At 40.2% G+C, this 26292-nt stretch overlaps 1 protein-coding gene across 3 annotated transcripts in view; it reads right to left on the bottom strand.

The window, feature by feature from the left end:
- Window positions 1-621: 621 nt before the first annotated feature.
- LOC132780315 (lysine-specific histone demethylase 1A) overlaps window positions 622-26292 on the bottom strand; it is a 31623-nt gene continuing 5952 nt past the window's right edge. For 2 of the 3 annotated variants that reach the window (XM_060783942.2, XM_067460659.1), the window contains exons 4-20: window positions 25056-25189; window positions 23026-23104; window positions 22319-22411; window positions 19929-20035; window positions 18968-19049; window positions 16979-17073; window positions 15340-15497; window positions 14137-14227; window positions 12726-12860; window positions 12391-12464; window positions 11688-11799; window positions 9854-9986; window positions 7512-7699; window positions 5562-5676; window positions 4385-4512; window positions 2538-2684; window positions 622-1219 (exon numbers count right to left, since the gene is read on the bottom strand). In XM_060783942.2, the coding sequence (XP_060639925.2) occupies window positions 1034-1219; window positions 2538-2684; window positions 4385-4512; window positions 5562-5676; window positions 7512-7699; window positions 9854-9986; window positions 11688-11799; window positions 12391-12464; window positions 12726-12860; window positions 14137-14227; window positions 15340-15497; window positions 16979-17073; window positions 18968-19049; window positions 19929-20035; window positions 22319-22411; window positions 23026-23104; window positions 25056-25189 (2057 nt within the window). In that variant the 3' untranslated portion in view covers window positions 622-1033. The remainder of the gene's footprint in view (window positions 1220-2537; window positions 2685-4384; window positions 4513-5561; window positions 5677-7511; window positions 7700-9853; window positions 9987-11687; window positions 11800-12390; window positions 12465-12725; window positions 12861-14136; window positions 14228-15339; window positions 15498-16978; window positions 17074-18967; window positions 19050-19928; window positions 20036-22318; window positions 22412-23025; window positions 23105-25055; window positions 25190-26292) is intronic. The other variant, XM_060783943.2, reaches the window with a different exon arrangement.

Below are 26292 nucleotides of genomic sequence, written 5' to 3' on the forward strand. Positions count from 1 at the left end.
AGATCATGCTCTCTATCTTAATAATGACTGATTCAAAGCCACTGAAAGAAAAGTGTTGTGCACAAGCATGCTGCTGTTGACCCACAATGTGGAAACACGCCCACAGTATTGGAGCCTTTCAGAGATTGCCTGGATACTTCCAAACATTAATTATAAGTTCGATACAAACCTTATCTTTTGAGGTGAACACTTGATGCCTATTTGTCCAAATGCAGAGTTTAGCAACTGCAACCACTTCTGGAAAGAAGGGTTTGGCTCTTTGAACCAGCAAGAAAGAATTTCACAAGTGAGATATGGACATGGGTCTCCAGTTAATTATGGCACCACATTTAGGTACCTTTTGTGTTGGCTTCTGATAGCATGTTATTTAATGTTTATAATCAAAATATGTCTGATCATTCCTATACCTTCCCAGATCAAACTTTGTATTAATTACAAATAATGCCACCCTATTAGATGCTAGACAAGAACCAATGTTAAATTTATATGATGCAGATTCAAAGCAAGTATATCCATTCCAAGTGCTCCTATCCCACCAAGTCCTGAGTGGGTTCATGTCAGGCATGGTTTCTAACCATTTAACACTACTACACAGTAAATGAGAGAGAAACATTCTTGATGTTTTTGTTGCATATGTTTTTATTTTTTTAAAAAAACAACAACATTTATTTCTGCTTTCCAAAACAAAATCTACCATGAAACAATCTCACCTTAGTTACCAAAGCAGCTAAGTTACAGGAGTTCTAAACTCTGGAAAGAAACTGACCCCAAACCACATCTGTACCAGAATAAATTTCCATCGAAAACAACTAGGAGTCTGTATTCAGGGAACCACAAGTACCTCTCCAGTGGACCAGGTTTAGGCTGGCAGTGAGCAACTGCCATCTCAGAGGAGGGAGGCCTTTGGAAGGTTAACTTTCTGACTCCTACCTTTGCTTTCTAACTGATGGTGCTACAAGACCAAGGCCACTTGCTTCTAATCACAGCTCTGTTGTTCTTCCAATCATTCCACCACTTCCAGCATTTTGTACCTTCACATGTTTGGCACCTGCTGTGGAGCTGCCACTGGAGTGGCTTGCCGAGGCAGAGTATACATCGCTCCAAGAAACTGGTCTGCAATGCGTCCAGCTTCTCTCAATCCGCTCAGCAGAGCTCCATGAACAGTTGCGGGGTAGTTGCGGATTGTGTGTTCTCCAGCAAAGAACAGCCGAGGAATAGGCTGGGGAAAAAGGAAGTTTGGGTGAGCAATGTTAAAAGGGCCCCTTTGAACCTAGTCAAAATTACAAATCACTTGCAGAACTAAGGAACGTTGAAGAAAGGGAATGCTTTCATGTTTTTAGGACCACTTCCCAAACCCAAGGCTGAGCTGGAATCTGAACATGGTTGTCATACTTCTTTCCTGGAGAACTGCAAATCTCTGTAACTAAATTCCTTTGCTGTAGCTCCAGCAGTTGTAGTACAAACCTGAAAAAGCTCCTCATCTCACACAGGCTTATAGTTTCTGCACCTACTTTGAGAGAATGCACCCAAAGTATACTGGGACAAAGCTACCATCCTCCCTTTGTTGGCAGCAATCATGACATCTTACCATAAGAACTAGTCTCTAATATATACAGCATATACTTGAGTATAAGCCGAACCAAATATAAGCCGAGGCACCTAATTTTACCACAAAAAAACCTGGGAAAACTTAATGACTTGAGTATAAGCTGAGGGTAGGAAATGCAGCAGCTACTGGTAAATTTTGAAATAAAAATAGATACCAATAAAATTACATTAATTGAGGCATCAGTAGGTTAATTTTTTAAATATTTACATAAAATTGTAATTTCAGATAAGACTAACTCTGATTCAACCATTATTCTAACCACCTTCAATGTAAATTTGCTTACCTATGCTTCCAATAATAATAGATTAAAATAATAAATAATAAAAATAATAGAGTAAAATAATGTAAATGTAATAATAATAATAGAGCAAAACAATAAATGTAATAATAATAATAGTAAAATAATAAATAACTTTGACTTGAGTATAGGCTGAAGGGAGATTTTTTCAGCCTAAAAAAAGGGCTGAAAAACTCAGCTTATACTCAAGTATATACGGTACATTGTATCCATACACTCTAATAGAATTTGGAGAAACCCCTAAAAAAGGAAGATCGTTCTCTGTTGCTTACCTACTTAAGACTGACTGGGAGTCCACAGAGAAGGGACCAGGTCATTTCTATGGCCTAAGCAGCATTCAGTATCATGCTGGTGTCAACTAATGTAAACAACAAGCCTGTCAAGTTCTTAAGGCCAAAAAATCTAAACAACCAAAAGGCCAAATTGCCACAGACAAATAGAAAAATACATTTTATAAGGTTGTTAGATATCTATAAGTGCATAGTCCTCTCCTGACAGCTTTAAGGATATGACAAAGGAAATCTGTATCTCAGATGATAGTAAGTGAAATGCTAGTAGCAAGAACTGGCAGTCAAGTCCAAAATTCAGGATGCGTGCTTCCTGGCATTTTGCGGCTTCCCCTATTCTCACCTGTGGGGCTCCTGGAATGGCTGGTCCTGGAGTGATTGGCTGAGCCATCAAGTCATAGTCATTTCCTGAAGATCCAGCTGCTACATAGGAATAGGATCCTCGGGCCCAAGGATCAGCCCGCCAGCGAGAGACCACTGTTTCCTTGGGCTATGGGCAAAACATGGAAGGGAAAAACCACAAACATTGTTAAAGCACTGAAAGTTGAGCTTTAAACAGGCCCTGACATTTGGAAGGAAGAGCATGCATTTGTCTATACATGTATATAGACAAAATATACAAATTTGTATTTGTATATAGACAACACATTTTAAAAACAAGCTTGGAAAAGAAACTTGCAAAAAACTATCAACAAATATGGAGGGAGAATCTAGTCTCTGTGTTTACATATTGTAAACAGACCCTGAAAGGATCCCATTTATGCATTTTGCCAATCATTCAATGAAAAATGGGACCTGCCTTGGTAAATAAGCTATTAATTTGCAGCATTTCAATATTTCTGTTCAGTATGACTTATTATGTTAGCCAAAAGCTAGGACAAAAAGCTTTAAAACAAACACAACATGCAAGACAAAAGGAAACAAGCAAAATTATTGCCAGGCTCATATAAAGAATAGAAATATTTCAAGCTATAGATACATCAAATTAATACTTGGGAGTCTTCATGGCAATTTTATCTAGCTCTCTCTTTCTGATTTTTTTTACGGCCAAAGCAAAAAATAAAAAAGGCCACTTTAGGTATTCTGTAATCATTAGTTTCACTCAAAAAAAAAAAAAAAAACCCAGAACCAATCTATATAAATAAAAATGTAATGTTTATTTGTGGGATTAACATAAGTCAAAAACCACTGAACAAATTGATACCAAATTTGGACACAAGACACCTATCAGGCCAACAAGTGACCATCACTCAAAAAACACTAAAAAACACAGGAAAAGGAACTGAAAAAGCAAAAAAAAAAAACCCCAAAAAGACACTACAGCGCATGTGCAAAAATGACTCTCCCGGCAAACAAAACACACAATAGCATATCCACACTCCTCTGGATTACAGCTCCCAGCGTCCCCTAGACCAGGCCCTGCAGGAGAGGAGGATGATCCAAATGCACTGCTTCCAAGTTGCAGACTTTCTTCTTGGATTTCTTTGAGAGCATCCCAATCCCTGCATACTTCCAATTTGCTATTCTTGGACTGCAACTCCCAGCAAACCTCCAGATAGATTAGATAAGATAGAATAGATAGAAATAGGTAGGTAGATAAATCGATCAGGAGGACTTCTAGGAGTTGCGATGCAAGAATAGGTAGAGAATGAAGAAAGGGGAGAAAGAGGAAGGGAAAGAAAGGGGGGGAAGGAAGGTAAGAGGAAGAGAAGGAAGGAGAGAAGGAAAGAAAAAAGGGAAGAAAGGAAAGGAAAGAAGGAGGGAGGGAAGGAAGGAAGGAGAGAAAGAAAGGAGGAGAGAAAGAGGGAGGGAAGGTTGGCCACAGCAACACGTGGCGGGTATAGCTAGTTGTATATTAAAGTTCCCACTTCAATGTATCAGCAAGTGGACCAGAAATATGTATCAGGGGGTCACTATGCAGGGGATAATTCAGCATATGATGCACCATGTCTTCTAACTGACAGTGGCAAGAAACACACAGCCTATTTTCTGGCTTAAGTTTGACTCAAAATGTTGTTTTCAAAGAGGAGAATGGTTGAGAGAATTTTGAAAACTTCCTTGATTATACATCCTGTCTTGCACTAGTATCTTAGTCATAACAAATATGACTATAAACTATGAGAAATGTTGCGGCAGCATGATCTAGGTATGCTTTACTAAAATGTATAGGGATGGGATTGAACATCATACCTGAGGGACAGCACTGCTGCCAAAAATGCCCTTGAGAATAGCAAGGCAGCGCCCAACAATGACATCATCACTGATATTCTCCATAATTCCAGCTGCTTCGCCTGCCACCAAGGCCAGAAGAATTGGTGCTGTGCAGGAGGGGAAAAGGCATTACTAGGACATCAGCAGATACAATTAGTACTTCTTCCTTGTTTAGCAAATACTAAACCAGAGTTCTAATCACATCTTATACTTGTTCAGTGTTTTCTCATTTCTCTGGTAGATACTTTTAAAGGGGGACAGCATGGTGTAGTGGTTTGAGACCTGGGTCTAGGGTTCAAACCCTCATGCAGCCATGAAACCCATGAAGAGACTTTGGGCAAGTCACATTCCCAGCCTTAGAAGAAGGCAAAGAGACTTAAGGGTCTTTCCACAAAGCCATATATGTAATCCTGAATATCAAGGCAGAAAATCCCACAATATCTGCTTTGAACTGAGTTATCTGAGTCCACACAGCTACATAGCTGAATAAAATGTGGGATTTTATTTAGCTGTGTGGAAGGGACCTGAGTTTCTGAACAACTCCTCCCAAAAAAAACCCCTGTCCCAGCACTGACTTTTGTATAAGGTTGACCCTGGATTTTTTTATCCATTTATTCCAACTTAAATCCAAGTATATGTGGCACTCTGCTTTCTGATCACATCCATAAACAAGTCAACAGACCCAATACCAGACAAATGGCCTCATGTACTGGAAGCCTGCCACATAGTCTATACCACTGCTTCTTAAACTAAACAAATGGGGTCTTCTTCACTCAATGATGGGATCACGAAAAATTTGGCAACAGTAAAAGGTTTCTGAACACCACCCATTTACATAAATTGGTAGTAAAAATGTGCAGTGTTTACTTGAAACTTGAAATCAGCATCCTACTTGTGATACCAGATGCATGACTGTAGCATGATCACACACAAGTAGTTTCTTTCTCTCAAGAATTAGAGAAACTGTAGAACTATACTGAATTTCCATTCTTCCTGCTTTTTGACATTTCCAACAGCGTCATTGTGCAGAATACAAATACTTGAAAGGAAGTTGAATAAATATGTATATGGCTCGAAGAGGATGTACTGTTTTAATACCTCCTCAGGGAATATTTTGCTGCTCCTGTGAAAACAGAGTATGCTTTGCTGTAAATACCTTTGTAAAGATTCCAAAACAGGAAAAGCTCTCCTCTGCTGGCTGTTGTGCTGCCAACATGACCAAACAAATTAACACTTGGGTCCCAGAACACACGGTCAAAACACAACACAACCTAAAGAGAAAAATAAGCAGATATCATAAGGAGCATTTCACATTATGGGACAATATATTTGTAAAACTTAAAATTACATAAACGAACCAAAAGTGACTTAGTTTTTTAAAAAAACATTTCAGCCACAAGAAATGCACATGTTCACACAAGAATACAAGACAAAGATCATCACATTTTCAGTGTTCCTTAATTTATAACTTAAGATTTAACCTTAGAATGAAAGCAAGGTAAGTTCTGCCATTTTTTTTGTCGTGTCAGAAGCAACTTGAGAGACTGCAAGTCGCTTCTGGTGTGAGAGAATTGGCCATCTGCAAGGACGTTGCCCAGGGGACGCCCAGATGATTTGATGTTTTTATCATCCTTGTGGGAGGCTTCTCTCATGTCCCCGCATGAGGAGCTGGAGCTGATAGAGGGAGCTCATCTGCCTCTCCCCGGATTCGAACCTGCAACCTGTCGGTCTTCAGTCCTGCCGGCACAGGGGTTTAACCCACTGCGCCACCGGGGGCTCCAGTTCTGTCATAAGCCTGATATTAAACAAAGCCATGTAAATGCCATGTTTGCAAATATTATGATAAAGAAAATAATGTCCCAGAAGAGACAGCATACGAAAGAGAAAAGGAAAAGCAGAGGATTCTTCTAAGGCAGTGGTTCTCAACCTTCCTAATGCCATGACCCTCATGTTGTGGTGACCCCAACCATAACATTATTTTCATTGCTACTCCATAACTGTAATTTTGCTACTATTATGAATCATAATATAAATATCTGATATGCAGGATGTATTTTCATTCACTGGAACAAATTTAACACAAATACCCGATACACCCAAATTTGAGCACTGGTGGGGTTTGGGGGGGGGGGGTGTGTGTGTGTGTGTGTGGATTTTGTCATTTGGGAGTTGTAGTTGCTGGGATTTATAGTTCACCTACACTCAAGGAGCAATCTGAACCCCACCAAGGAGCATTCTGAACTCCACCAACGATGGAATTGAACCAAACTTGGCACACAGAACTTCCATGACCAACAGAAAATACTGGAAGGGTTTGGTGGGCATTGACCTTGAGTTTTGGAGTTGTCGTTCACCATAATCCCTCTGGACACTGTGGACTCAAGCAATGACAGACCTGAACCAAACAAATACGCAATATGTCCAAATGTGAACACTTGTAGAGTTTGGACCTTTGGGAGTTGTAGTTGCTGGGATTTATAGTACACCTACAATCAAAGAGCATTCTGAACACCACCAATGAGAGAATTGGGCCAAACATCCCACACAGAACCTCCATATATTAAAGGAACTTGCTGACATGAGCCTCTCTCCAGCCTTGCATGCTCTCCCTCGCCCACACATGCGCACCATGCTGCCATGCACCAAGCACACCTGCTCTCCCCTTCCCAACTGAAGTCTCAGAAACAGCCCTCCCACCAATCACAGCAGAGGGGGGCTTTTGGTGGGAGGATTTACTGTCTGTTTCCAAAAAGGAAGAGAAGGACAGGCGGAGAGATCTTCAGCCTTCTCTGCCAAAAGGGGTTCCTAAGACCATCAGAAATATATGTTTTTGGATGGTCTTTGACAACCCCTCTGAAACCCCCTCGCAACCCACACCCCAGGGGTCCCAAACCCAGGTTGAGAAACACTGCTCTAAGAAGAAAGATGCATCTCCAGGCCCTCTCACAGAAGGGCCCATTTTGAATGCCTGATTGAGTTCACTCTCTGCTATGGCACACACTAAGAAGCTAAGAAAGAAAGTTCCCATTCATTCCAGGGGAAGCCAAGGATGCAGCTATTATACTTATTCCTCTACTGGCATACATCTTTGTCCATTCCAAGTTACCTTGTTAAGGTTTCCAAATCCCATTCTCTGCACAGCAGAAGTCTTCCACTCCGGAAGAGGAGGAACAAACTGTACTGCAGGAGGTTGCTGTTTCAATACTCCCAACGGAAGAGTACACAGAACAGCATCACACTTATAAATAAATGTCTGGCTGGTGGAACGAGTGTTGACAGCTATTACTTCACATCCTGGTAAAATTGGAAGGGACGGATGGGATGGAGAGAGGGAGGGAGGGAGGGAGGGAGGGAGAGAGAGAGAGAGAATGTCCATGGAGGCAAAATCATTGTTGTTGGATAATTTACGGGAATAGAAGAACATATAATGGATAACATAAACCACTACAACCACCTAAAGGTTGAGGTTCTTATCTTTATTACCCAAGTGAAGGCTTTCATATGAGGAGAATTTCATCCTAGATTTTATGTGTTTCCTCCACCACAGCCATCCCAGTGTTTCTTGCTCTCTCCATTGGTGTGGAATTTGCATGATCCCGCCCACTGCCTCTCTCTAACCCTTTCCTATTCTTTTCTATGGCACACAGCAAACAGAGGAATTTATTAGCAACTGAACATACTAGAGAGGTTTAGGGAGAATTCTCCATGATTTATAGGAGTTGTAGGTATTGAGATGTATAGCTCATCTACAATCTAAGAGCACTCTGAACTCCACCAACGATGGACCTGGAACAAACTTGGCACACAGAAGCCTCATGATCAACAAAAAAAAATACTGGAGGACTTTGGGGAAAATTCACCTTGATTTGGGGGAGTTATAGTTCACCTACATCCAGAGAGCACTGTGAATCCAAACACTGATGGATCTGGACCTAACTTGGCGCACATATCTGATATCCTGAAGTTTGATTACTGCAGAGGTTTGGGGAAAAACTGACCTTCCTTTCTGGGAGTTGTAGTTCACCCACAACTAGAGAAACTGTGACCTCCAACAGTGATGAACTTGGACCAAACTTGACACACTGAACCCCCTTGACTAACTCAACCTACTGGAAGGGCTTGAGGGGACTGACTCACCATAGGGAACTGTAGTTTACCCCACAGCCAGAGAGCACACTGAACCCCACTGATGATGCATCTAGGGCAAACTTGACAACATAACAAACTTTAAGTGTTGATGGAGTTTTTCGGGATTAACCTGGCATGATGTGAGTTGTAGTTCACCCACAACCTTATGCATTTTGTACAATTAAAAATGACTTTTTCAAAGAACCTGGGCAATGCCAGACACCAAAATTAGTATATAATACAATATATAACCATTTATTGGGGCTCTACCAGAAACTTTTGTTTCAAAAAGGGCTCTCCGGATGAGAAAGCCCCTGCTCCACAGCAAGGTATGAAGATTTAAGATCCTTTTCCTAAAGTAAAGACTTAAGACCCGAAGCAGAGTGCCATCAGAATTCTGGGATAAAGGCCTAGCACTGAGAAGAAGCACCAAAGGTTGTGGCCTTCCCCCTGGCAGAGGGTCATTGAGTAGGGACTGTCCATCTCGGGAAGTTTATCTCCACAGAAGGCACACTGTTTGAATGACCCCATAGTGATCATTAACCAATGGTGACTCCAGCAACACAGGAGAACCAAATATAATGGAAAACAAAACAGAGAAAATGAGTATAGAACAAAATCTGATCCAGCTGAGAAACCAAAATGTAGATCGAACCATGAAGAACAAAATCCAATGAAACCAGGAATCTGTCCAGAAAATGTTCAGAAAAGTACCTAACTGATGCTCCTACTACAGTGGAACTGAAGTTTAGTCAAGAAGAACACTAATATGGGATGCAGGGAATGGGATGGGCTACTGCCAAAATGCTTATGTAATAGCTCTAGAAGGTTCCGAATGATACACTGCACAGACAGGAGATAACCCATTTCTGTGAGTTCTAGAGACCACGAAGAAGAACCAGCAAGTTCTATTCCCCACAGACTGTGACTAAAATGCAGCTTTGAATAAAACCAACCAGTAGTAGCTGCAAGAGTCCCTTCCTAGTAGGATTTGATCGGCCCTTTCCCTCCTGCTATTTTGCAAACAAGTGAAAACTTGGCTTTGGGGGAGCAAGCATTTGGCCCAGCATAATTATCTGTGCAATACAGTTGGAATTGACCTTGGATTGATGAATATGATTATTTGACTCTTTGGCTTTGGATCTATGCACACTAGTCGGCAAATGTTTACATATGTTGTTTTAATGTTACTTTAAATTGTGGTTTAATTGCTTTTAACTGTTATTATTGTTTGGGCATGGAATAATGCCAATTATGTAAGCCGCCCCAAGTCCCCTTCAGGATATAAATGCCATAAATAAATAAATAAATGTTGCTTACCTGATGCCGTGTAGCGAACTTGTCGAACAGCTGTGTTTAGTTTAATGTCCAGTCCTTCAGCTAAAGCTACAGGCACACACGAATAGCCATTTCTCACAGTCAGATGGCTGCCTGTGAATTCAAAATCATCATCCTAAAAGGGAGGAGAGGATACATTGAAATCCCATCAGTGCACATTCTGATTTTTTTTCCATGTCAGGAGTGACTTGAGAAACTGCAAGTCGCTTCTGCTGTGAGAGAATTGACTGTCTGCAAGGACATTGCCCAGGGGACGCCCAGATGTTTTTTGATGTTTTTTTTAACCATCCTTGTGGGAGGCTTCTCTCATGTCCCCACATGGAGTTGGAGTTGATAGAGGGAGCTCATCTGCGCTCTCCCTGGGTTGGATTCAACGTTCAGGTCAGCAACCCAACTTTCAAGTCATCAGTCCTGCTGACACAAGGGTTTAACCCACTGTGCCACCAGGGGCTCCATACCAGGAATAAAAACCACACAAAATCAACTAACCCAAAGTTCCTCAAAATGGGCAGGAGCAAAGCAGACATCAACCTCCAAAAGCAGACAAGAGCACAAGGAATGGGGGCTGCTCACTTGAAACCCTAAAGCCCTGTATTCTTGCACTAGCGCTCCTCCTGGCGCTAGCTCTTAACTCAAAATGCTGCTCATAGGTCAAAGCGAAACCCAGGCCGAGCACTGTCTTTTAACTCAAAATGCTCTTAAGCTAGGACACTCTTGAGTCATACTGTCACAGAAAAATAGAGTTGGAAGAAACCACATGGGCTATCTAGTCCAACCTTCCGCCATGCAGGAAAAACACAAAGTACCCCTGAAAGATGGCCATCCAGCCTCTGTTTAAAAGCCTCCAAGGAATGAACTTTCACCACACTCCGAAGCAGAGAGGTCCACCACTGAACAGCTCTTATAGTCAGGAAGTTCTTCCTAATATTCAGGCAGAATTTCCTTTCCTGTCATTTGAAATCATTGTTCCGAGTCCTAGTTTCCAGGACAAGCCTGCTCCCTCTTCCTTGTGACATCTTTTCACATATTTATACAGGCCTATCATGTCTCCTCTCTACCTTCTCTTCTGCAGGCTGAACATACCCAGCTCTTAAAATGGTCCTCATAGGTTATGGCCTCCAGACCTTTGATCGTTTTAGTTGCCCTCCTATAGACAAATTCCAGCTTGTCAATATCTCTTTAAAACTGTGGTACCCAGAATTGGACACAATATTCCAGGTGAGGTCTAACTAAAGCAGAATAGAGAGGCACCATGACTTCCCTCGATCTAGACACTATACTCCTTTTGATGCAGCCCAAAATCTCATTGGCTTTCACTGTACAGGTTCCTCCTCCTCTTCTTCTTTTTTCTCCTCTCACCTCATTCCTCACCATGAATGCATTCTTTAAGGGAGATTATCCTGGAAACCTCTAACCCAGCCCAAATAAAGACAGCTAAGAGCAGAAAGATATGCAGTAAAATTACACTTGTATCATGTATGATAGATTCTTTAGATGCCAATAAAATGCAAATAATACATTCTGAGTTTCAATTTGTACTGAAAGTACATATGGCTCTAGTTTATGAAGGAAATGTCTATAGCAGGTAGACTATAAAATATAGAATGTGGTGTATAGGGTGTATACATTTAAGTAGCACTTTAAATAACCAAAGGAAGGAACCTTAGGAGCATATATAATTCTTTGTTTTGTTTTGTGACTTGTAAACATGGAATCAGACAAAAATACAATTGTCAAGCTTTTAAAAAACAGATTCAAATGTATTTTTGAGATAGATTCATCTGAATTTCAGTCTGGGGAAATAATGAATAGTTACCTGGTCCCAATGCTTCAGTGACAGAGTAGAGAGAGGTGTGGCATTTGCAAACTCAAGGTTTGCAAAATGCCAGTCAAGAATCTGTCTGTCCCTTGATGATAAATAAACATCACTACAAAAAAGAGACAAATCAACCATTAAGGAGATGCTAGTGTACGTTTGCACATGCTGGACAGAAAGCAGTTTTTAATTCAATATAATTACGTAGCTTAGTCCCTTCAATTTAACAATCACTTTCATTAGAAATTCCTTCAATGTCTTATCAGATAATAGAAACTGGTTTTAAATTGCTTTCTGTATTTTTCTGAATGAGTGGAAGAGAGGTTGCTGGAAGGCCACACCTTCCTTCTTAGCAAACACAAATTATCATAAATGGTTATGTAAGTAAATCAAGAAAAGAGAAAATTAAATGCACACATATGAGCCCCCCCCCCCCCCCCCCGTTATTGTTACATAGATGACAGTGTTGAAATGTCATTTTGAAATCATTTTGAATATACAGGCATTCTCCAAGTTATGAACAAGACAGGCTCTGTAAATTTGTTCTGAAGTTGAAATTGCATGTAAGTCGTAACAGGTACATTTTTCAGTGGAACTCCAGCCAAGTATGCAAGTGTGTATATGTGTGTACAGAGATGTCAAAAAGCACAAAACTGCTAACACAAATATCCAACTGCTCTCATTGTTAAGCTTACAGTTTTACCTTGGAGGGTTAGCTTCTAGTTCCTGGAGCTTCTCTTCCAGTTTTGCTTGTGTTTCTGCCAACTCATCGTATTCCTGACAAGGAGATTCAGACATGCATAAACATACAGGGAAATACTGAAGGGCAATGTTGAAGAAATATTTGAGTAAGCATATGGCCAATGCTTCAACATTGGCCCGCTGAGTCTCTAAGATGTGATGCTACATTCTCCAGTCAGGTATAGCTGGGCCAAGTATTTGAGTGTCTATATACAGGCAGTTTTAAAACAAATATGAAAGTTTTAAGAAATAATCAAACATTAAAATAAACAAAGCCATTTTTGTGTCACTCCACACCTTGCAGAGAGCAGTAAGATCTCTATGTTTACTCTTCACGAGGAACTCCGCTGTGATGTCTCGTGGTGGTTTCACTTCAGATGCCTCCTTGTATTGCTGATGGAGCTCCTTTATTTTCTCTTTCAAATTCACCATCTATTGGGGACAGGAGGAGGAAAACACACCCATGAAATGGGATAGCAAAAGAACCTCACTCAAAAGTATTCTGTGATTCTAGCCCATAACACTCTCAAGTGCAGGACTGCAGAGAGGCCATGAAGGGAATGCCATCTTTTGCACCCTGCAGTGGTCTCAATATGATGGGCAAGAAACCTCTTGGCCCGCAAGGGACCCCAATCCAGCTTCCCTGTTGCCCCAGAATGAGGGAATTTTCTTATCTAAGTGGGTGGGAAGGTTTCTGTTTGGGGAGAGAATAGCTAACTTTCCTTGGTGTTTCAAGACCTCACACAATACTTGGCTTTAATGAGGCTTTTAAATAATGATGATGATAATGATAGTAATAATAAGTTGTATTTGTAACCCACCTCTCCTAACAGCTCAAGAGTACAGCAAAGTCAAAACATATCAACATAAAATAAAAACATATATCAAAACACACAATTATATTAACCTAAAAAACATATAGCAAACACAGGGTACAAACATTAACATATAGCAGCAATCTGGATGAGTACAGATGATCTCCCTCTATCAGCTCCGGCTCCCCATTGCAGGGACATTAGAGAAGCTTCCCTCAAGGATGACAAAACATCAAAACATCTGGGCATTCCCTGGGCAACGTCCTTGCAGAAGGCCAATTTTCTCATACCAGAAGCAACTTGCAGTTTCTCAAGTCACTCCTGACACACACAAATGCAAATCCAAAGCTCATTATTCGAAGTTGACTGGGTAAGCCTGCCAGAAGAGATAGGTCTTCAGTTGGGTTTTAAATTCTGACAGCCTCTTTAGCTTTTGGTGCTCTTCTGGCAGGTAATTTCATAGTCGTGGGCCAGCCAATGAAAAGGTCCTATAGGTAACGGTTGTCAGTCTGGTTCTAGAAGGTTGGAGTAGCCCCCCCCCCCCCAACTCAAAGAAACCTCAGTGTTCTAAGGGGCAGATTATGTGGGAGAAGGCAATCCTGCATGTAACCTAACCCCAAACTATGTAGGACTTTGAAGGCTCCACAAGTAGCAAAGAAAGCTTTTTTAATGTGGAAAAAGGAAGGATGGGAGAATGCTGCTTGGAACCACATGCTGCCTGTGCGGTGTCCCCCTCCTCCACTGCTGGCATCCAGGCCCTACAAGATTGTACTGGTTCCCACCTCTTTCATAAATAGTGGTGCAGTGGGAATTTTCAGTCTAATATATGGAATAATTCCAGTTTTAACTGAAAGAAAGATGCTGTTTGCGTCTCAGGCAGATTAACAACTGACCTTATTAAGAAGATCTTTAAGTTCTTCTTGAGTTTTTACTATCTTCTTCCAGTGTTCAATCTGCTCATCTTTCACATGCTTCTCCTGTAATCTAAGTACAGAAAAAAATGGCACTAGAACATGAAAAATTATTCAGACCTCCCCAAAGAGTGTACCACTCTTAAATGAAAATAACAAGGTCTATACCATTTCTGCTTAATTTTTACATAGCTTCTAGACAAACTGAAAACCCACAATATAAAGACAATCAAATCTCATCAAACAGAACATTTCTTGTGTTTCCAAAGTATTTCATATTCCTATTGAGACAGAACAGTACTAAAGAACAATAAACAGTAAGTGTGCCAAGAAGGAAACATTGGGGAATGACTTAACTCCAAATACTGCCCACAAGATAAAACTTCAATTTAAAATGTACACTAAAGACGCTGGCTCCTCCCCAGTTTTTCCCCATGCCTTAGAATCATAGAATCATAGTTGGAAGGGACCTTGTGAGCCATCCAGTACAACCCCCTGCCAAGAAGCAGGAAAATCACATTCAAAGCATCCCTGACAGATGGCCATCCAGCTTCTATATGAAAGCCTCCAAAGAAGGAGTCTCCAACACACTCCGAGGAAGAGTGTTCCACTGCTGAACAGCTCTCACAGTCAGGAAGTTCTTCCTAATGTTCAGGTGGAATCTCCTTTCCTGTAGTTTGAAGCCATTGTTCTGCATCCTAATCTCCAGGGCAGCAGAAAACATGCCTGCTCCATCCTCCCTGTGACATCTTTATCCATGGTACTCATCATGCCTTCTCTCAGCCTTTTCTTCTGCAGGCTCAACATGCCCAGCTCTTTAGGCCTCTCCTCATAGGGCTTATTCTCCAGACCCTCGGTCATTTTAGTCTCCTTCTCTGGAAGCTTAAGAAGCCTATGTTGCTGCAAACTTCACTTTCCTGTTCTCAAGATATTTGATATTCTGACTTCTCAAAGTGCAAAATAATGAAAGAGAACCAGTGAGGAGAGATTATAGACTACAGCAGCATTTAAGCCTTATGCCATCTCAGTGTTCAAACTGATAGCAGATGTGTACAGGAAAAAAAATCAAAAGCTAAATGTGAATAGTTTAGTAGTCTAAGCATCCCCTCACCCCCCCCCCCCCCCCCACACACACACTTCTGGAAGATGCTTCCTAAGTTTTCTATGAAATGTAATGCTACCTACTGTATGACAACTTCCAGAGCTTGGCCCAGAGAGACTGGTTTGTTATTGAGAATGTTGAAGTCCAGCTGGTGGCTCAAATATGAAGTGGCTTCCAGCAAACGATTAAACTCTTGCTCTACCATTTCATCTTTTTCCTTTGGAACCTGAAAATTGCACCACTGAAGTTTACAACATGAAAAAGAATGAAAGCTCAACAAGGACATTCAGATAAGAGAAATACTTTGTAATCGTCAAACATATTAAGGAAAGGTGAGTGGGTGGGTGTGTTCCCCATGTCACAGAACTACCTATGCTCTCTAGCTGAAAGGTAACAACTTACTTGTAGCCATCCTGTTATTTTTTTAGCTAAATGGTAATTTGAATGCTGTATGCTCTGGCTTATCCATTTTCCACTAGAGATCATTGGCTCTTTCTTAACCATGCAAATGGCATCATAATTATCTAACATTCATACTCATATGGTGAATCACATTTTGGAAATGGAAATCAGAAAATGAATGCCAGAAAAGCTGAAATGGTATATTGCAATAACTTCAGCAGACTTGACATGTAAACTATACAAAACTTTTTTGGGGCAAAGGGAACGACATTTTTGGAAACACTAAAAAATGCAACATTTACAATTATTTTGCTGTTTTAGGAACATGCAGAATCATCATTATAACTTGGTTTAGCATAACGTTATCAGGCTTGCCATATTAAAAGTCAAATTTATTCAGAATATAATTACAAATGGAACTTATTTTAACATTTAAAATTTTGTTGCAAATGAGCTGCAAGGTTCTGAATTGTAAGGAACACTTGCATTGTATGGTAACCTTTTGATTTCCCACTTTATGGAGCAGACATTGTCCCCATCAAAAGTTCTGAGGGAAAAGTTAAGACAAGGAACTGTAATACAGGACAACCTCCTTATCCACAGACTTGATATCTACAGTTTCACTTACCCATGCTCCTAAAAATATTCCCTCCCACAAATGTTTATGGGCCTCTCTAGGTCCTTCAATGCTATTTTGTTGTGTGCGTTTAGCCCAAGTAAAGCAATGATGTAGCATTCGCTATTATCTACCTTTTCAGTTATCCACAGAGGGTCTTGGAATGTTTTCCCCAAGGATATGGACTTGGTTATCTAACCTGCTACTTTCTATAATCTTACATAAAGGTCTTCCATAATCTTTAGAAATACTTGAACATTTTGTCTTTAACGTTTTTTCATCATTCTAAAAGAAAATAATCCTGATTCCTTTTTTCCTATTTCATCCCCACATGGATTAATTGAAAAATTACATGTTTCCAGGCCTTCACATCTCTGTTTTTCAACCACACATTAAACAAGCCCCATGTTTCTCCAGTTTTAATTAGAGAGAAATTTTTGAAAAGGATCAGGAACCTCCTTTTAAACCACTGATTCAATCCTGAACTCAGTCCCAGATCTACGTTGCCATCCCAATGAGGCTATTACTACAGTAGTAGCATCCAAAGGAGATGCATTATACATGTAATTATCTATTTCTCATGGTAGGAGCAACAGTAGATTAATGGGGGGATTCAATTTTAGACTGGGGAAACATTAAAGTCAGTGTGCCATTTTGATCCAAATTATTTCCTTAAAAACAGGTCAAGAAGAATTAAAACTTACTGCTTGTCCATTGGCTTCATAAAGAGGACATTTTTGTTTTATTTTTGCTAATTCCATGTTTACTTGCTTGCTCACCACGGCCATTGGGTTTCCTCCTGCAAAATATTTTGTACAGAAACAAGCAAATAAAAGAATTAACAACTAGATCAGGCACGGGCACTTTGGCCCTCCAGGTGTTTTGGACTTAAACTCTCACAATTCCTTTCAGCCAATAAGCTGGCTGGAATTTCTGGGAGTTGAAGTCCAAAACACCTGGAGGGCCAAAGTTTGCCCATGCCTGGTCTAGAGGTATTCTGTAGGACAATCCTGCCCAACCTGCAGCCTTCCAGGTGTTTTGGACTTCAGCTCCCAAAACTTCTGTCCATTGGACAAGCATGCTAGGGCTTCTGGGAGTTGGAGGCCCAAATACCTGGAAGACCACAAGCTGTGCAAGCCTGCTGTATGTAGTACAATTATATGAGAGCAATACAGAATACTGTAAAACAAATATTTGAAATATGTATTTTCCTGAGCTTTTGCCTTTTTGTTATCATTCTTGCTTTTTAATAATAATAATAATCATCATCTTTATTTATAGACCGCCCTATCTCCCCGAAGGGACTCAGGGCAATTTCCAACAAATATAGCAGTCATTCGATGCCAAAACAAAACCATACAAACAGTTTCCATCAGGACAAGAGACATTAGACAATGTAAAACAACATACCTATAACTTAATAATCAAAATAACAAAAAATAAGAATAAGAAATAAAATTAAAAATAAAGTAGAAACATCACAAAATATAAAGAACTTGATAAAACACACTAAATATAAAATATAAAACCTAATACACTGGGGCTCCATCAGGCGAAGTTTAACAATAGCAATGGCCAGGAGTGCTAAAAATGTACCTAATCAACTAAAAAAGAACTGGGCGAGGGATAGTGCAAACAGCGTATCATTGGGCCATGGAAGTGGATGAAGTACAAAACACAGGACTGATGATCTTTTCACTTTTATTTTATGTAGTCTCTATAGTTAGACTAAGATCAGGATAGAGACAAGTCTGAGTTTACAATAATACTTAGAAAAGGGAGAATCGAATGGTCTTCTCAGCTCTCAGAAAACACAGGAATAAAAAATGGAAACCTAATACAACCATATTACTCAATTAGTCATATTGAGAGTCCAGCAGACTGTTCTTCTTTATCACATCTCAAGACATCATGCACACTAAAAATCTTCAAGATCAAATTCTTATCTACACCCTGGTTCCCTCTTCCAGGCTTTTAAAATATAGTATCTTGTCAGGTAAACTAATCTGAAGATCATAAAATCCCATATAAATCTTTTTGGGTTAGCTTAATGAAAATATTACTACAATATAACTTTTTGTAAAAATGTAGGAACTACACAGGTAGCTTCCATTCAGGAACATCTAGCTCTCTTGACTTTTTTCTAAAGTTCAAGGAAGAGCATGTGTATGGATGTTCCAATCAGATGTCATGGAAAATAGAAACTAACAGACTATATTTTGTTAATCTGCTTTAAAACATTTTAAGTGGATTAGGGAAGATTCTTACCAGGGATGAATAGTCAACAAAGACTGATTTAATGCAACCACAGATATCCGACTATTGGGTACAGGATTATCAAGCATAACCCTGTTCTATTATTTGGAAAGTGAACTGTTAAAATGAACAACAACAAAAAAGTGGGTCTGAAGCTGCAACTTAAGGGCCACATGCACAAAAAGACACATCTGATGAAGTTAGGTGTACTATTAGTGGCAACTATAAAAGGAAAAGAGTATACAGACGGCATTCCACATTTGCAGGTTTAATTTTTGCAGATTTGATTAACATGTTATCTCTAGGAATCTAGAGAGCTAGGTTTAGAGGGCTTTATTATTTACGGTTTTCCCATTTTGTGAGTAACCCTGCCTCCTTAGGTCCTGCAAAAGTAGAGGGCTTACTCAGACTACCTGCAATCTCAAGTTAATACTTACCAAGGCCTGTCACTACCATGGCTCCTAGATCTGCAACATAGTTTCCTTTGCGAAAAGTAGCAACTCTGCCCCCAACGCGATCCTATAAAAATTGAGAGAGCTCTTGAATTTCACTTTAAAGTGCAGTGTTTATGAAATTACCATATCCTACTTTTTATCCATATTACTATATTCTTTCTTCCAGATCCAGTGACATTCCAATTGAGAAATGAAAAGGCATATAAACAGTGCACAAGGGCAAACAAACACTTGTATTTGTTTAATAAAATATTTGCATATTTGCTTGCTTATACAACTTATGAAAAGGTTTTCAAAACAATGACAACTCTCACCCACAACAAAACACACTACAATCAAATAGTGGGCTACAAAACTTACAGACATGGAACAGGAGCAATCCTACATTCCTGTGTACAGAGGAATGAACTCACAAAGCACTCAACTATTCTGCAAAGGGAAGATGTACCAGCTTCCACTAGAGCAGTGTTTTTCAACCTGCGGGTCCCCAAACGTTTTGGCCTTCACCTCCCAGAAATCCTAACAGCTCGTAAACTGGCTGGGATTTCTGGGAGTTGTAGGCCAAAACACCTGATCACCCACAGGTTGAGAACCACTGCACTAGAACAGTGGTTCTCAACCTAGGGTCCCCAGATGTTTTTGGTCTACAACTCCCAGAAATCCCAGTCAGTTTACCAGCTGTTAGGATTTCTGGGAGTTGAAGGCCAAAAACATCTGGGGACCCCAGGTTGAGAACCACTGCACTAGAAGCTTCCTAAAGTCACCAGAGGAATCTCTAGCTCAGAACAAATTTTGTTTTGCTTTTTATGTAACATCATTTCATCAGAAGACCACAAACAATTATGATAATTTGTGAGTATACAAGCTAGGAAAAACGTGTTCACAGTCGAACAACTCCTGGACTTAATTACATATTTTGACACATATCCTCATAGACACTCACCCGTGCTTCTAGAAGTGTGACATCCATCCCAAAGCTCTGTAGTTGGCGAGCTGCAGCCAAACCAGAGACTCCAGAACCAATAATGATCACTTTACCAGTCTTCTTAGCTAAATCAGAAATGCATGAGGAACAGGGGTATGTTGTTAGTATATGGCACTGATCTCTGCAGTCTTGGCCTACCAATGAGCAAGTGTGAGTTATGTTCACAGTGAATTTCTGTATTCCTTGAGCTTGTAATGTTGTTTTTGTTTATATTATTAAATGCTGCCCATTCATTGCCCAACACACATTTTGGTGCCTCAAATGTTAGCCCTGTTTCTGGGTATATTTGATCTGCTTATTCCAAGAATGACATCCATTTTTCCCTATCAGATCTAGTTTCTGAAACACAGAACATACAGCATCTAACAGTTGTCATCTGCTTGGCCACAGTAAACCATGATAACTGTATCTAAGAAATTAGAGCTGATGCAATACAGGCTACGATAGCCTGAAGACGGAGAGACAATACAAGATGGGATTTAGAAACTTAGTAATCTTATCTATTGGAATATATAATCAATAATTTAATTAATCAAAGGAAAATCAAGTATACAAATAGTCATACAAAACAAGACTGGTACAGGAAATAGTCTATTCTAACCATCAAATAGATGGAGATTATAGATACAACATTTTGAACCCGGCTTTCTACATGGTTCTATTGATGCAATTACAATGAATTGCTGTTCCAGGAGGGAGGGGGGAATGGTGGGGAGTGTATGGGTAATACACATCCAAACATTGTATAAAGTGTCATATAAGGTAAATTTATTTTTGGAATAATGCATACCGAGATAAGACTTGTATAGCAAAAATTTGTTAACTGACGGAATGTATTAAAATACATTTTTAAAAATCCAAATTTAAAAAAAGAAAAGAAAAGAAACTAGAGCTGATGCAGTTTATCCAATGCAATTTTCTGAATGAGTGTCCCAAATAACCCCAGCAACAGGCCTATAGACCAAGACACCAAGGAAAAAATGTTTTTGGTGGACTGTGTTATTAGAATGGAAACAAAGCATAGACAGCAAAATATAGACATCAGGCAACAGTGATCCCTTGACTATAAGGGGCTAGAACCTCAATACAGGGCATAAGAAAATTAATTTTTAAAAACGAAAGCTTCTAAAATTTCTCAGGCAATATGGTCAGTGGACATGCTGGGTTGGGATTTCCAAATATTACTGTTCAAAAAAAATAACTCCTCCATGCTTCCTGAGATTTTCACAAGCACTGTATATACAGTTCTGCTTGCAGCCAAAGACTTTTTAGCTCAGCAGAAGAAATGGGGAAATACTGGCCTGCCCAGCCCTATCACCAGCCATGCTCTTCTGTCTGTGATTACAATGGCCACTGGTGAAGGAGGAAGGGGAAGAAAAGAAAAATAAGGTCCCATTTATTAAATTGCTTTGCTGCTTTGAGTATTTCTGTTAGAAAACGATGGCAGGATATGAAAAAAACAAATATTACACCATATACTTCACCAAAGTTTTCCAAACTGTGTGTCACAAAACATTAGTGTGTCAACTGCAACATGCACGTGTGTGTTGCACAAGCTTATGAGAAACCTCTGAGTCTATGTATAATTAGCAACACAACTGAAATGGAAAAACTTAAAAAATACTTTATGACAAAATGCAATTATGTCTTTACATATTTCATCTAATATTGTTTGATTCTTACACGTATTTACATAATGTTTTCATAAATGACAAAAATATTAGAAATGTATGTTATTATCTTACAAATCATAATTTTAAAAATATAAATGAGTATGCTATGTCCCCATACATTTTGTTATTATGTTATTATGGTTTATATCTCTTAAAAGGGTAGGGTTTAACCTCCGGTTTGCTAGTAAATCTCAGTAACTGTGTTGTGAAATGATGCATGTTTAAAAAGTATGCCGGTGGCACAATGAGTTAAACCCTTGTGCCAGCAGTACTGCTGACTGAAAGGTCAGTGGTTCAGATTCAGGGAATGGAGTGAGCTCCTGTCTGTCAGCTCCAGCTTCTCATGTGGTGACATGAGAAAAGCCTCTCATAGGATAGTAAAACATCTGGGTATCCCCTAGGCAACGTCCTTGCAGACAGCTAATTCTCTCAGATCAGAAGCAACCTGCAACTTGCAGTTTCTCAAGTCACTCCTGACACAAGATAAAATCAACATGAAATGCCTGGAAAGCTATATACTACATCAATTGTGTAGATGACTAAAACTTGGCAGTACAGAGAAAAGACAACCATCCCACACTCTGTAAAACCTTAACTAAAGTCTTAAAGCTTTATTGTTCAAAGAAAAGACATCACACGTTTGTTAACACAAAGAAAAAGAACTGAACTCCTTACTTGGGAGAGGCTTCACTCTTTTGTAGATGCCAAAATTTATTAAGCCATGCCGTTCCAGATAGCTATGTACACGGTGAACTAATACAGTATCACCTACAAAATAAAAAAGGGATTTAACATACTTGCAGTGCATTTAATCTGAAGACCCATGTTCCCTTTGCTGCACTCCATATTTCAAGTTAAATATATCTGCCTCTATTAACAGCCGATCCATAAATGAATGAGAGTAAGGAAGGTGGTGTTTAAGGGACTAGAAATATTGGAGCATAGACAAAGTTCTTTTAAGAGAACATTCCTTACTGCAGGACAAAGGTCTCATAGAAATAAGTGGCTTTTGCCTTAAGCAGTGCTCTTTTCCCCAGTATTTAACCCATTAAGAGAATGGGACGCATATGGTGCTCTTATAAAATGTACAGAATCTATTTTATCTTGATGCAAAATTTTATTCTATTTCAGAAGGAGAAGACAGAGTAATGTCTCTGAATGCATGATAGTAAGTGTTTTGACCACAAATGTCAGCCTAATTAAGAAGCAAAATGGCAGAGTAAAGGAAGAAATAAGAGGAGACTAGAATTATACACAAGTTTCAAGTTCAGATCTAATTAACAATTTGCTTTTATTTTCCCTCTGAACAAATTGGATGTTATTCTTTATTCTAATGTCCCATGGAATCCTATATTTCATACAAGAGAAGAACAGCCACTTACTATTATACGGAGGTTCCAACTGCTGTAGTGTTGCCTCAAATGTCAACTGAACCTTTGGGTTGTCTAACCAAAGCTGCAACTGCATTCAAATGTCACAAGCACATAAAATGGTTTAGAAAATTGTATTATTATAAAGCAATTTTTAAAGTTTTACATTGCTCTTATGGATGTCAACATTAAATCCAGAAAACTCCATGACATTGCACATAAAAATATTGACAGGTCTTCATAATATGTCAGATTTAGAGAAAAATGTATTTAATCAATTTCCAGGATAATCAAAACTTGGTTTGGACTTAATAAACTGCAAATAAATATAGATATAAACCAGACTGGCCCAAAATGCGAGATCTGATTCACTTTTTACCTGGGGCGTCGAAGCACCTCAAGTAAAAGCACATTAATACAGAGCAAGCCAGGCTTTCCTAGTTTACTCCACATTAATTGAACATCTCTAAAGATCCAGGCTTAAGCTAAGATCCAGATCTTTAGAGGTTAGGACCCTGTGGGGACCCCTGAGGTCAGCCCCCATAGCCAACCCGCATCTTCGGGCTCCCAAAAGTCCGGAAGAGTGGAAGGGTGCCCACCCATTCTCCTCCAGCTCCCATTCGTCCCTCTTAACCAGGGGTCCCCAAACTACGGCCCGCGGGCCACTTCCAGCCCGTCAAGTGTCCTTATCCGGCCCGCGGAGGAGGAGCCCCCCCCCCCCCACACACAGTGCCCCTCCCTTGGCTGGCTCACGCTATCCGTCAAGCTCGATGGACAGCGTGAGCCAGCCAAGGGCAGCTGCTCCGCATGGCCTACTCGTGCGTAAAGCACCTCGCAAGGTGCTTTACTCGCAAGTAGGCCGCGCGGGGCTGCTCCTCCCTTGGCAGGCTCACGCTATCCGTCAGGCCCGATGGACAGCATGAGCCAGCCAAGGGAGGCTGCCCCGGCGCTCCATGCAGTCATGCCGGCCACATGACCTTGGAGGTGTCTACGGACAACGCCAGCTCTTCGACTTAGAAATGCAGATGAGCACGACACCCCAGACTCAGACACGACTGGACTTCATGTCAGAGGAAAACCTTTAACCAGGAAAATTGTGGAAGATCCAGAGTGGGAGAAAGAACTCTTGTCTGTTGGAGGTAGGTATGAATGTTTCAATTGGCCACCTTGATTGCCATTTCATAGCCTGACAGTTTTTAGGGAGAATCCTTTGTTGAGAGGTGATTAGCTGGCCCTGATTTTCTGGAGTTCCCCTGTGTTTGAGTGTTGTTCTTTATTTACAGTTATAATTTTAGAGTTTTTAAATACTGGTAGCCAGATTTTGTTCAGACTAGAAATAGGAAGATTTCCCATTCTCTGCTCCTGGAATTACTGCCTAAAGAGGGCTAGAAAGAACCCCCTCTAAGGGCCCTTCCACACAGCAAAATAAGATATATGCAATGTGCATAGGAATTTTTTATTGATTTTTTAAAAAAAGAAAACTATAGTCCGGCCCTCCATCGGTCTGAGGGACAGTAAACTGGCCCCCGGTTTAAAAAGTTTGAGGACCGCTGCTCTAAACCTACCAGAGGGCCCTGAAGGCAATGAACGTTCCCCTACACAGTCCTCCTGACACTTAGAAATTTCCTTCCTCCCCGCTCCTGACGTGTCATTTCCAATCATCAAGAGGATTCTCCAGAGGGATGTGCTCTGCCACCAGGCCCCTTAGGTACGTTTTGAGGGAAGAATGGGGAGCTGGGGACTGGATGCCATCCCGGGTCAACCTTTGTTTGAACCAGGATGGCATTCAGCCACCCACCAAGGGAAAACTTAGGGTTGTGGGAGGGTGTGAGGACTTCCTCCTGTGTTTTAGGTAAGTGTAGAAGGGCCCTCAGAAAATGTCACTAGAATCTACATAAAACACAGTTTGGGGTATAAGGACTACAAATGTTCAAATACGTGCACAAAAGAAGGCAAGCCGATATAAGTGGTCCTTCTACAGGGGCACTCAGAAAGCTCTTGAGACAAGGGGAAATGTATTGTGCTCCCACTGATTAACATACCGTCCTGTTTCTGATGTAAAGAAACACCTTCTGAGTTTGTTGTGGGCCACTAATAATGTCTGGAAAACAAGCTGCTTCCTGTGATGTCATCCGATCATGCGGAAGTCTGCTCTGGAAAGCCGCTCCCTCCACACCTATAAAAAATGAACACATGTGTGACAAGCATCTAAGAAGTTGCTACATAAAGTCACCTTATCCTCTGCTAAGAAGTGCAGAAAGCATGTAACTTCAGACTTTTGCTTTCCCACAAACTTGATGGCCTTCCTTCCCTTCTGTGCTGTTCTCCCTGCTCCCTATTTTTAATATATATTGTCAGATGCAAGGCACAACCACTTAACAAAAAACATGAAATCTGAGCATGTATTTCACACACCTAATTTCAGAGTGTAGTTAGGCAGATCAACTAAAAAAAAGGTATTTTGGAAAGACCTTTGGAATTCTCAGTCAGAGAGGTCCCTGGCTTCCCTAAACTAAAACCCCAGAATTCTGCAGGAGGCAGCCACACAAAAGGAAAGTAGGTGCCCCACTTTAAGATGTTAATGTGATATTGTCTTGAAAATGACAAGTGAAGAAAGAAGGATGGCATGTCCACAGACATCATGTTAAATGTTTAATCTAAAATCCCACAAAATTTGCAGCCAGCAACAACAGGACAATATAAATCAAGTGTGGCAAAGTATTCTATGTTGTTCTTGATATTGGGAAAGTCTTTTAATTTTTTAAAAGCTTTTGAAAAGCCCCTGTGCTGCCAACACTAGTCTCCAATTGATTTTTTTTACTATGCATCCCAGTAAACAAGTTACTATAAATATAGACAAGAGTAGGAAGAATGTAGTCCAGAAACTATTGGTATATTTTTGGATAGTGTGTGGTAGTCTGGCAAAATTGGATGATTTCTAGTTGTTTCACAGAAGCAAAACAATTACTGTATATACTCTAGTATAAGCCTAGTTTTTCAGCCCTTTTTTAAGGCTGAAAAAGCCTCCAGCTTATACTCAGGCGAGGGTCCTGGCAGGAAGGCCTAGGGCTGAAAGAAGGGCTTCTTTCAGCCCCTCTGTTTTCAAAACAAAGCAAGGTACACCTAAGATTTTTATATCTAAAGTACAACACCATTCTACACATATTTACTTGACAGTAAGTCCCACTGTGTTCAAAAGGGATTACTCCCAGGCAGAATAGACATAAATGCAGCTTGAATCTATTAAATATTCAGCAAATGACAAGAAAGTTGAACATT

The sequence above is a fragment of the Anolis sagrei genome, chromosome X (genome assembly GCF_037176765.1).
Source record: "Anolis sagrei isolate rAnoSag1 chromosome X, rAnoSag1.mat, whole genome shotgun sequence".
In the NCBI taxonomy this organism is placed as follows: domain Eukaryota; kingdom Metazoa; phylum Chordata; class Lepidosauria; order Squamata; family Dactyloidae; genus Anolis; species Anolis sagrei.